The sequence below is a fragment of the Plodia interpunctella genome, chromosome 9 (assembly GCF_027563975.2).
Source record: "Plodia interpunctella isolate USDA-ARS_2022_Savannah chromosome 9, ilPloInte3.2, whole genome shotgun sequence".
Lineage (NCBI taxonomy): Eukaryota > Metazoa > Arthropoda > Insecta > Lepidoptera > Pyralidae > Plodia > Plodia interpunctella.
In genome coordinates this window covers 5,607,235-5,619,704 of record NC_071302.1, presented here as the reverse complement: position 1 = coordinate 5,619,704, position 12,470 = coordinate 5,607,235, and the positions used below count along the sequence as shown (strand labels likewise).

The window sequence follows — 12,470 nt, the reverse complement described above, 5'->3', positions numbered from 1 at the left end:
TTCATATATATTCCGTATTCTATATTACTATATAAACAAATTTCAAGTAAGATATTTACAAATACGGACTGCATTGCTCATAAAAGATCGAATACGTCTGAGTTTGTTAATTCTCTAAACTCATTTAAAAACATACCGGTCCCTTTTTAATATCTTCCATAATATATTAAAGGACTTTGTTTTATCGAAAGCAAAAGTATATAGGTAGGAAATATGTGTATTTTTTTTTTTATCTTATCATTTCATAGAAGTTGCGATAAATATGCGTTGTCGATATTGCGAAGAATATTTTTCACGGAAAGTGACGTGAGCTGTGCACTTCTTTTGTTTCTGTTTTCATCAAATAACTACAAAATGTCCGGATGTAAGTACCATTTATCATTTTTTACCGTTTAACCTTTTTTTATTCACTATATGTAAAATATGATCCTAAAACTGAAACTACTAGAGGCTTATCTATTTCCAATTTATAAATATTTGCAAGAATGAGTGAACTCAGCTGTTACATTCTATGTAAAGTACCATTATCGATAATACAACAAGCTTTAAATCTAATAAGCAATTAGATTATTTCTCCAAATTCTGCAGATTGTGACACTCTTAATTTTATAATTTTACATAATTGTGCTTACAATAAATATTTATTGATTTCTCTCTCGTCTGAAAGTTTATAGAAGCGGCTAATGTAGATTTAATTTTAATAAATTGAAATGAATTATCAGCAGGTCCACCGCCACCATATTTCGGGCACCATCCTCCGCAAGCTACCCCCATGCAGCCTGGCGTCACTTACGTGCCCACCCCGGTGTACGTACCGATGTACCCGCAACCCCCTCCGCCGCAGCCCACCCCTCCTAACGCCACATACGTCACCAATGTTTACCAACACCCCCCGGTGGTCGCCGAGCCTATAGTTCAGCTAAGAGAAGGTAAGAACTTTAATTATCCTCTAAATAGTCAAAATCAAAAAATCAAAATTATTTATTTCTCAGAATATTTCACAAACTCACAAAATGGTTATAGTAATATTGTGATAGGTTTTTTTATAATAAATTTACTAAATAAATATATAAAAATTCAGTCGAAAATTCCACCTCGAATCGTACCCAGCTCAAAGGTACCCATAAATAATGCTTGCTGCGTTTCCTCTTTGAATAATTTAATACTATTTTAATTCACCAGCTTTCTCTCTCCAGGCTCAGCGTCAGCCCGGTCCGTTTCCTATTTTTTCGTCTCCACTTCGCACGGTCGTCGGCATCCCTAGTTGTCAGTCCACTGGCAGAAGATTTGTAATATTGTGTGGTCACAAAATTATTTTTAGTTTCACATTTAAGATTTTACCACACGAATGGCCACTACATGTGCTCGTAAGGCAAACTGACTATATTTTGCTATCCTTTCAGATATTCGGTTAACCGTTACTGGATCCGGTTGACTTGCATAAATCCATATATTTTACAAATGCGTAATGTAATTTACAGGATGTGCATTTACATAGTATATATATATTTCCCAGAATAAGTGTGTGTTTTAAAAGTATTATGTCTAAAACCTAACACCATTTTAATTTCAGACCCCATTGACTGGATACCAGCGTCTTCTCTGAACGCTAGAAGCTTAGAATATAAAGCTTTCGTAGGGGGCAAGGAGGGGTGGGACGGCAGCCCATTGTGGGTAATCAGAGCCCGTCACAACAACGAGTACGTGCCAGGGAAACTAGCCATCAAACACAGGAGCGCCTACATCCCTTATGGTGGACAAGAAGTGCAGGTGCAGAATTTTGAAGTGAGTATTTTCCGCTGTAAATGCAATATCGTTGCTGACAAAGTTTCAGTCCTTTTAGGTACATATGTTTCACGCTAGTCTACTTAAGTGCGTTCATATATTCACAATTTACTTGCAAAAGTCCAATGGAATAATTTGGGTAAATTGTGGGCGTAATCCCTTCTTTTAAATTACACTTTTGTTTTGTGATGTCTTTTTGCGATAATGAAGTAACAGAAATCCTACTCATGGAGGAGCTCATGAGTTACTATGCTGATCACAATGCGTGGTCAAAATCAAAATCAAATATTTTTTTCTGAAACTAGACACTTTTAGCATATATAACTCACGTTATATATGCTAAATTAAATAATATTTAGCAAAGCTACAATCTAGTATTTCGGAATGATTATCAACGTATACATAAGCATTTCAAATTTAAATCGAAGGCTTCATTTACGAAGTCTAAACAATATTCATGAAATAATTAATCAGTCTGAGAGAGCTCTTCTAAATTCAATACCTATCTGTTTTGAATAACTTTTGAATCATGAGATTGCAAACTCTTTTCCAAATAATCAAAACAAGCTTGCAGTCCATCAAACTAGGCGTATAATATTTTTTAATTAAAAAAAATATTTTTCAAAGGCTTGTAATATTTAAGGTACTGTGTACGACTCCCGGAGCAGTGCGGTGGTTGCCAGGGAGCAACGGGCAGGTGCCTGTGGAAGCCATCGCGGCGGGCAACACCGTCAGTGGCGAACCGCTCTACATAGCGAAGGTCCGGCATCGGGGCTCTATCACCCCCGGAAAGGTAAGCTTTCTTGGTCTCATCTGTGTATGAAGCCGCCATGCGATGGAAAGAAGAAAGTTGAATTGGTTTATGATTGACTAGCGACCTGGCCGGGTTTCGCACGGGTTCATTCATACATACACTTTCGGAGATAATTTATCTAAGTAACAGTGAAAACTGCATCAAAATATGTTGCGTGGCTTAAAAGAAGAAAGCTTAACCTGGAATAACACACAGGGTATTTTTATCCCGAAATTCCCAGGGCGCAACTAGTAATAAATAATTATTAAATATGATGATTACAGGTACACCCAAGCCATGGTTGCTGCTACATATCTTTCGGTGGAATGGAAATACCGTACAAAACATATGAAGTTCTATGCAAGGTCGTCGGATAAAGCAATCATAATAATTATAATAATTCTCAAAGTTTTACCATAATCTGACGAGTCCTAGCATGTAGACAATGTTATCAGTACTTATTGTTAAATTTTGTTGAAAATAAATCTAATATTACTACTTAAAAAGTCGAGAAATTTCATAAAACATCAATTTTAATTTACACTGCTGTAAAATCATAAAAATGTTGTTTACATAATAAAGAAAAAACGAAGTTTACATATAAATTGTACCTACATATATTTTCGTACTGATTGGTTGGACTTAATTAGTTATATCAAAAAGTGTACATTTATTAATAAAAATTTTATATTAAAGAAATGTTCAAAACAAAAGTATATTTTTTTCTACCCCTTTCATAAATTGATTAAATAAATAAATGAATATACAACTAATACTTCCTTTGCAAAAAATGAAGTTCTGTGTTTGTTTGTTGTGTTGTATACCTAAATACCTATGTTAAGTATTTTTTATGTATATTTCGCATTGTTTTTGCAAGTAAACATAGCTTTATATTTTTAAGGACAGGTTTTGGGAAGTATTTTGACAGTTAAAATTTATTGAAAAAAAAGAAACATAACAACTGGTTTTTTTTTTAAAGGACTTGAATATCTTGTACCTAATGGTTTACAGGCTATATAATATTTAGATATACGTTTTAGCTTTTAAAGCATGACAGACTTTAAAATATTGTATATCTATTTTCTCAAACCTTACCTATGTCACTCATCAAACGATAAAATAATATATCGATAATTATCAAAGTTGAATTTAATCTAAGGGATCTAAAAAAAATCTAAGGGATTTTAATTGTTCACTGACCCAATATAATTTGAAAAAACAAACAAAGTTGTGAGGATATAAAATTATTATTTACTGTGTACTGTACGGGCTAAATAAATATATTACAAGAAATTTAAGTCTCATCTTCCGACGCCGTCGTCGCCCATCGGTTGGTCGACGACCGTGACCCCGCCGCCGCCACCGAAATCTGGGCGCCCTGGCGCGTGGTCCACCACGTTGACCCCTCCACCACCGTCATCACCACAGCAGCTTGAGCAAGCTCCCATTATAGGTTTCTGAAAATTAAGTTAATTAAATGAATACGTCTGTTCCGGAAAATCGATGTTGTAATAACAGATCTGAATTCAAAAGTGGGGAAAGAAATATTCTCATAAATAGGTACCTACCTATATGGAGATATTTTTGTACTACATAAAAAATTTAAAGATTTTATATATTTACATACATAAATCGAATTCAGCTGAGATTCTGTGAACTTTAATATAATTATGTAACTCGAACTACCAAGTTGCTTTTCTGTTGAGTTGGATTTCTGTTGAGACGTACAGATTATTGAACATAATGCCATCTCCACACTGTCGCTTTCGCTGTTCGACGACAGTATGGGTGGAGCCGGCATAATATGCATCACGAGCATTATTCACAGAATTTAAAACATATGGCCCACAAAACCAAACTTATGATAACAATAACTTATGTTAAAAATACAAAATATAAACTTTCCATCAAACATCTCTCTTCTTCATAGTCGTATTCCTCACGGCTCATTACGTGGAATGAAATTCAGACAACGACTTTCTTGGCACTATTAATGGAATGGTTTGCCGTGGGTTTGCCATTTCTCCATTGCACACACAAGTTCAACTCAACCAGAGTGCAGGTTTTCTCACGATGGTTTCCTTCACCGGAAGCAAGTGGTGGTCATTGAAAACTACAATACATTAGTCAGATTGGTATAAAAACTCATTTGGCATGAGTTCCTACTCATGCCAAATGAGTTCGAACCTTTCAGTTCGAACCTTTCAGTTCGAACCTTTCAGTTCACAGGCAAACCCTGACAAATTTCAACGTCCATTGCCTAGTTTCAACGTAAGCTATGGTTTAACACAATACAACAGTAAGCAATGCAGAACAATTTGCCACAATGTTTGGCAAGCATATAAAAAAACCATATTATATTCAAGAAAAGTCGAAGTAAAGAAAATAAAAAGAAAAAGAATGTAATTTTACTTACAATGTCACGGCTTCGTTGCTCCAAAGTTAGGTAAAAACAATTGAAGTTATGTAAATACCGTCTAGATATGTCCCAATGGCTGGCGAGTTCCAAGTGAATATGTGATAAGTCATAAGGACACGTATATCATATCTCAATCGATAACGTCGATAACAATTGGACCTAATGACTATTATTCCTTATAAATTGTACATAAGACCATATACACAATGCACATAGCTTAGGATACAGATTTTTCTAATCTAACGCCGGCTCCATACTATCCACGAACAGTTCGCTAAACTTTGTGCAAATTCGGTATACATTGCTGATTATTCATCGCGGTAAATAAAAGTGCTCATACAAACTGCGCAATGTTGATGCAGTGGCATCTGTCAGAGTTCGACGATAGTGTGTAGCCGACGTAGGTATAGTGAACGTCGCTTTACAGTCAAAATCAAGCCTAGGTATTATTATTAGATTAAATGCATCTATGATAATACAGAACTTATTTCTTCAATATGAAGCCCGCCAGGACTTTCATTTTTTTCTAGATTTTAATACTCAAATGTTATATTTATAAAAATAATCAATTAACTTCAACACAAATAACATTCGCCAAGTGATGAGTTGAAAATTATTTTAGTAACACTTTGTACCTGAGTCAAACATCATTATTTATGTAAAAAAAAGGACTATCTAAAGATATTTACACAAATTTTCGTTGCTTATCTCTGAAAATATGTATGTTTCTATAACTTTACCTAGCAACGACATCTACGGCGTGTCTGCGTCTTCGAGTAATTTAGCTATCCTAACCTAGAAATGAAAATTCTAGAAAACTTTATTTCGAAACATTTGAATTTGGTTGTCTCACATTACTACCGGATGGATCGAAAAGGTTAAACGCATTTGAAACGAAAATAAATGCGTTTACATAATGAAAGGAACATTTGGAAAATAACATCTGAACATTATAAGATTCAGTTTATATTAATAGGTAATAAAATTGTATACCTACAATGTTATTGCATTTATACTACTTATATATTGTACAAGATTACATTTAAATTCCTACTTCCATTTCGCAAACGAATGGTTGCATGTCTTCGCAGTTCAGATCCGTGTGATATAAATAGTCGTTTCCGATACTGATAACAGCACCACACGGATGAATTTCAGAATTGTAAGATCTCCATTCCCAAAAACTATCTTTCACGTTTGATCCTGTAAAACAAATTAAAATTAGAAATATTGACAAGCTTATATAGGTTAATTATTAACTTACATATATACATAGGAATATAAATAATTATCAGTATTCCTTCCGAAATACTTAAATTGCTTGTTTTTTATCACTAACTTCAAATCAAGTTTGCCAAAGAACCAACTAGCAAAAACTGAGTGTGGACTTCTAAGCAATGCTTAAAAAACACATCGACAAAGTTTGCCAAAGAGCTATAGAAAAAGCTCTTTGGCTAACTTTATGTTTGGACTTCTGCGCTTGACCGTGACGACGTAGTGAACTTTAATTATTATACTGTGAAATGCATGATTGAGGTCCGTAGAGAAGAAATTCAATAGAAAAACAGAATTTCAATAGATACCATGAATATATATTCCAGTAGTACTACAGTAGGTACCTAATATTTACCTTTTAAAGTATAGTATTCTGTAGTCGGAGGAATCATTCTAAAACCAGCATGATATTTAGTATCTTTTTCCAATAATGTTTTTAATAACATCGCTTCCATTTTGTTTTCAATTACAACCAAAAGGCCACCTTCCATCTCACAGGTGTTCAGAGCTCCATGCCAGGTTTTACTGTTCTTATTGACTTTGTAGCACTTTTTATTTTCCTTCATATACCTGTATCCTAAAATAATGAACATAAAAACATAAATTTTATTATTATATTCACCAGAAAATTTAATTTTACTTAATCATGAAATCAAAATATTGATTGTAAATTTTTTGTACATATATGATAAATTTTGTTTAAATCTTGAATGTCGTTACCACTGTCAATGGTTGGACATGATGCATCTTCAACTTTTTTACAGACATATGCTGTGATATATTCAGGATGGTTGTTTGTACAGTTTTCAATAGACATTTCTCCAGTCTGTGTATCCATAGTAGAACACAAATGTCTACTTAGGTGTTCTTTGTAGCCTGATAATGGAAAAGGAGTAGTTTTACCTGCAAATATTAAAAAAGGAAGAAAGAAATTGAAAATACTCATATATACGTCTATTTCTTAAATCCACGAGGCTAGGAAAAAAAATTCATTATTTTTATTGGTCAATATTTTTAGTCTAGCACGGCTCTGCTCCCTCACATATCTGGTGGAAAATCAGCCTTATTTCTAAATAGCTAATATTCATAAATTTTTAGTTCGTTGTAATTACTGTCTTATTTAAAATTTAATTAAATTCCGTTATATACCCCTTTACGTCTTGTAAAGATTATCAAAGTTTTACTTCTTGTCTGACAATTTAAGTTTCAAGTAAGTAGATTATCTGCCAGGAAATCTACGTTTTATGACATTAATCTTCATCATAAATTTTACAGTTGATTTGACGTCATTGATGTTATCCAGAAATTGAAATCGGTCCAAGGATCAAGCAAATCAGGAATAAAGCCTATTATAACAAACTTACCATCCACAGTAAGAAACTCTTCAACGCCTTCATTCTGAATTCCAACGTATATTTGAGGAACGTCGCTTTCCGAAAGATTCTTAGCTTGCATTAGATCATTTACAACATTCCACTCATCTGCTGTTTCAGGATAAAACAGTTTAGAGCCTTCTTCTTCACATCCATAAAATGCGGAATTCCAATTCAAAAGACTATTTTCAAAATGGAGCGTATAAAATGCATCGAACTGTTTAAAATAAATGTAATCTTTTCTATAAAATTGAACATGGCGACATAAAACCGCGGAAATTCCTGAAAAATAATTTATTTTAAATAAATAAATATATTAGGACAATCACACAGATTGAGCTAGCCCCAAAGTAAATTCAATACTTGTATTATGGGATACTAACTCGATGATACTATATTTTAAAATACTTGTTATGTAAACATTTATCTAACAGATGGACTGCCAAGTCTACTCATACAAAGCTAGTGGGATTTAGAAACGTAACCTAAGATATATTAAAAAATACTTTACTGGTTAGTAAAGCAATATTAAATTCAAATTTGATTTTTATTGTTCAAAATATTTAAGGCAAACAACTCGTTAAGTAAAAAGAAATTATAATCTTACCAAATAATATAATGACGACTTTTACCACCATAATGCCGAACTTGTCACTTCTGAACGACTAGGTAACTAAATATTAAATGGCAAATGAAAGGACTGCGTACGCCAGTCTACAAGTTATGCTGATGCATACAAATTTATAGGTCATATTGCGGGTAATACCCTGAAATATAGGGTGATATATAGGTATATGTGGCATAACTAATTTTTATATAAAAACTTTTGAGAAATAAGAATCGGATTTTTTAGAAACAGCATTGGAGACAAAAATCGGTGGATTTTGTCTCATCAGAAACTTTTAGAATTAAAAATTATTGTCTACGCGCATGCGCTGTGACGACGAGCTCACGCCTGACCAAAAGCATCTGAGTCTTGTATGCTGTAAACATTATTTAACTAAATTAATCTTTCGTAGACAACATTTAAAGCTCTTACATGCAGGTCCGCAACTTTTACTTTCGGACATAAGGCAGTCATACTGGGCTCTAGGTGGTAGGCATCTGGCTAGGTTTATCGTCAAAAAATGCGTTGCACATGTTTTAGGCACAAAAGTCAAACTTTACAGACCATCATGGGCCAATTATCTGTGTCTAGAACCAAATTAGAATTTCCTTTTCTTCACTGTGCAGTTGACTATGCCGGGCCAATTTTGATAGCCGATCGAAAAGGTCATGGTTACAAGTTAATTAAATCATACGTGTGTATTTTTGTATGCTTAGCAGAGAAGGCAATTCACTTGAATCTCATCACGGACCTGACTAAAGATTCTTATTTAGCTGCTTTGCACCGTTTTATTAGTCGTCGCGGCAAACCCAAAACGATAACTTCAGATAATGGGAACAATTTTGTAGGCGCATGCAATGAACTAGAAAGTTTTCTTTCTCAACGTAACCTTACTGAGAATTTAGCCGATGAAGGTATTACTTTCTTTTTAACACCTGCATATTCCCCTCATTTCAATGGGACGGCTGAAGCTGCTGTCCGATCGACGAAGCATCATTTACGTCGAATACTGAATTTAACTCATTTAACCTATGAAGAAATGTCAACTTGTCTCAAGTCTCAAGTCGAAGCGATATTTAACTCGCGGCCCCTCTTTCCTCAGAAACTAATGACTTCTCCGTCCTGACTCCTTCACATTTTTTAATTGGACGAACTCTGACTTCCGTGCCATATCCACAAATCGCCGATAACGTGAATAGTGATATTCAATGTGATTTGCTGCAGCAATTTGATAGCAATGTGAATTGCTGCAGCGTCATAATAAGCGAGTCGAAGCTATAAAACAATATTTTTTAATATATCTGCACTCTTCAACAGAAGACAAAATGGAAAGAAACTAAGAATGATATCCAGATCCATCGCTTGTTTTGATCAAAGACAAGTCAACGCCGCCTCTGCTCTGGTCTCTCGGTCGTGTCGTTAAGTCTATCCTGGAGCGGATGGTATTAACCGTGTCGCCGAAGTCAAAACCATGAAAAGAATTATAAGAAGAGGGCGCTCTCTGGGTGAAGGTGTGCTCTCCTCTAGATGATGACCTGATGTAACTTTGAAGCTTCATATGCTTATCAGGTCCTTGAGACCTTCATTCAGATGATCTTCAACCCGGGGAGTGCTGTCTACGCGCATGCGCTGTGACGACGAGCTCACGCCTGCGCGATGTTTCTTTTCTACAAAACAAATGCTGTCATCCATCATTTTAGCGGTTGTTACCTTTAAATATATTTGCTCGTGATTTACCAGCCCTAAATAATCTTTGTCGAATACCTAGTATAATTATTTATAATATATACTCAGACAAGATCTTACAATGATCATTTACTCTATATATTTTATAATTAAAATAAGGGTTATTTGAATAAACATTTTCGTTTCATTTTTTTATACCTAGTTCATTTATCTGTTCTTCTTCTTTGCGTGTCGATGGCAAATCTCTCTATCTCACCTGAGCGTGGTCCCGGTTTCTTCCGCAGCCGTTGAGCGTCGTAGCCCAGGGTCCGCTTTTTTACTTTTTCGTCTCCACTTCGCCCGGTCGTCGTCGGCATCCCTAGTTGTCAGACCAAATCTATAAACGCTCTATTAGATACTAAATATTTATCTGTTATTTTTATACCGAAGTACCTACCTATAATAAAAACAGCCTGAAGATATTAAATATATATAATGCTATGTCAGAGGTGCGCAGCTGACATGGCAAAAGAGAAAAATGCAAATACGATACAGTTTGTCATTATTATACAAATTTGTTACCAAATTTATATCATTAAATCATATAATTAAATCAGTTAGTTATAATACTAACTAGAGGCCCGTCCCGGCTTGGCTCGCGTTAAATAAAAATTATACACCTTAACCTAACCTAGGAATCACACTATACATTAGTGAAAACCGTACAAAAATCCATCCGGTAGTTTTTTGAATTTATCGCGTTCATACAGACAGATGCGACAGGGGTACTGTTTTATATTATGTAAGGTATCTAGTTTATTTGGTACAGAGTGAGTGATGGACGACTGACGATGGTTTTACCCTATAAAGCAAATCTACTGGACAGATTTTGACGAATAAGGAATCAAAAATAATAAAAATACATGCCGTTGCAAGTACTTTTTGAGTGTTTTAACAGAAATCATTAAATAAATAATTAATAGAACAAAAAAATTTCTTATGTCTAAAGATAAATAACTGTTGCACACAGCTCCGCTCATGGTGTACAGCCTAAAGTATTTCGCATTTTTAATATGGATGGATAGAACTGCTAATAGCAAAAAACTTGCGCTTTGAGCTAGACTTGGGGAAACCACTACATGACAGATTACTAAATTGCTGTTGTGTATTAATTTGTAATATTTTACAAACGAATATCATAACCCGTGATCCTGATAACAAATGAAATTCCGAGAAGAGGTGATTATTAGTAAGTATACTTATTATAATCATAAATAAATTACTTTTTTTATATAGATAATATACATTTTTATATTAAATACTATATTAACTTTTGGTTAAGGCTAACTGGGCAAATCACATCATCATTGATAGTCTGGTGGGAATAGGTCTTGTGCCTTGTGAAACCAGTTTTGATCCCTACGAATAAATCATAGTTTGACTCGCATTTATAATTGATGTACATATTAAGATCTAATGTTACAAACTTTACTATATCTTAATAACTGAATTTATCATTTTATCATCACCACCGTGGTGGACCGTGATGTCCAGGGGGTCCATGGTGAGGGGGTCCGTGGTGAGGAGGTCCGTGGTGAGGAGGTCCGAAATGGGGTGGGCCGTGATGGGGCGGCCCATGGAATGGAGGGCCGTGGTGAGGCGGGGGCGGGGGACCGCAGCATGGCCCACAACAACACGAAAAGATCAGTCCCATACTGGAATTTGTTATAATTGTAAAATATCAATAACTAACTAAGCGATTGTCATAAGTATCAAGTGGTAATATTAATAAAATAATGACATGCTGGATTAAAACTTAGATTTGTAATATATTATCTGGGATACTTACCTAACAAATATACATATTATACCATTATAAGTACCTATTGAATAAGACCAACCAAAATTTTGTTCCGTTGAGAATGAAAAATTAAGTTTATGTATTTTTTATCAGTTGGTCGGAATGTATAGACTGTAATGTTACTAGAGTACTTTGATATGATATTACCTGTTTAAAACTTACTTGCTTTATATAATTAAGTACCTATGAATTGTTCTATGACTACTCTCAAAATGCGCCCTATACACAGCCGCGATAAAATTGGACTAGGTATTTGTAGTGATAAGGTGGCCAAAATGTTATCGATAAATCGAGATAATAGGTACCTACCTACCTGCAATTTACTCTCAGTAATATTGATAATGTGTGAATCATCAGCAATATGATGCATTATTGATTTTATTATTCATTTAGGCTGGTTAAGGGCAGATACACTTGGTTTATGTACCTACTTGAGTATCTAGCTAAGTATATAACTTTATTATGGGCAACAAAAAAATATTTATACATTTATTTTATACATTTATTACATTTATTTAAAAATCAATACAAATAGAAATAAATAATATAAACATATAAATAAATACTATATAATATGTAAATAGAAATCTGAGTTGAGGTCATTCTTGGTACAAAATTGATCATAAATGATACGTTTTTAGAAAACTAGATAATACGTAGATTTCATCATCTTTTGTTTTGCTCATATATAT

The 12,470-nt window shown here is 34.1% G+C and overlaps 2 protein-coding genes and 1 long non-coding RNA gene across 4 annotated transcripts; 1 reads left to right on the top strand and 2 right to left on the bottom strand.

Moving 5' to 3' along the window:
- The first annotated feature begins 229 nt into the window (after positions 1–229).
- Positions 230–3,276, top strand: LOC128672526 (uncharacterized). 2 transcript variants are annotated; one of them, XM_053749743.1, is made up of 5 exons: positions 230–364; positions 723–929; positions 1,574–1,785; positions 2,429–2,578; positions 2,863–3,274. In XM_053749743.1, exons 1-5 carry the CDS (start codon positions 355–357, stop codon positions 2,953–2,955), a joined length of 672 nt encoding a protein of 223 aa, XP_053605718.1. In that variant the 5' UTR covers positions 230–354; the 3' UTR covers positions 2,956–3,274. The 2 variants fall into 2 exon arrangements, with proteins under 2 accessions (XP_053605718.1, XP_053605719.1); XM_053749744.2 differs by having other exon boundaries at positions 280–364; positions 726–929; positions 2,863–3,276.
- A 530-nt stretch (positions 3,277–3,806) lies between these two features.
- LOC128672527 (uncharacterized) lies at positions 3,807–5,432 on the bottom strand. Its single transcript, XR_008404982.1, has 2 exons — positions 4,995–5,432; positions 3,807–4,035 (listed from the first exon to the last, which is right to left on the bottom strand). It is a non-coding gene; the product is annotated as an uncharacterized LOC128672527 (long non-coding RNA).
- A 509-nt stretch (positions 5,433–5,941) lies between these two features.
- On the bottom strand, positions 5,942–8,362 carry LOC128672525 (secretory phospholipase A2 receptor-like). The gene is made up of 5 exons (XM_053749742.1): positions 8,253–8,362; positions 7,637–7,927; positions 6,993–7,175; positions 6,628–6,849; positions 5,942–6,200 (listed from the first exon to the last, which is right to left on the bottom strand). Exons 1-5 carry the CDS (start codon positions 8,281–8,283, stop codon positions 6,040–6,042), a joined length of 888 nt encoding a protein of 295 aa, XP_053605717.1. The 5' UTR covers positions 8,284–8,362; the 3' UTR covers positions 5,942–6,039.
- Positions 8,363–12,470: the final 4,108 nt, after the last annotated feature.

Coding starts and splice junctions, on each gene's coding strand:
- LOC128672526 (XM_053749743.1), top strand. Junction 930..1,573: donor TATAGTTCAGCTAAGAGAAG/GTAAGAACTTTA, acceptor TTTTAATTTCAG/ACCCCATTGACTGGATACCA. Junction 1,786..2,428: donor TGCAGGTGCAGAATTTTGAA/GTGAGTATTTTC, acceptor GTAATATTTAAG/GTACTGTGTACGACTCCCGG.
- LOC128672525 (XM_053749742.1), bottom strand. CDS start 8,283: ATGGTGGTAAAAGTCGTCATTATATTATTTG. Junction 7,928..8,252: donor AGTCGTCATTATATTATTTG/GTAAGATTATAA, acceptor ATTATTTTTCAG/GAATTTCCGCGGTTTTATGT. Junction 6,201..6,627: donor AGAATACTATACTTTAAAAG/GTAAATATTAGG, acceptor TTTGTTTTACAG/GATCAAACGTGAAAGATAGT.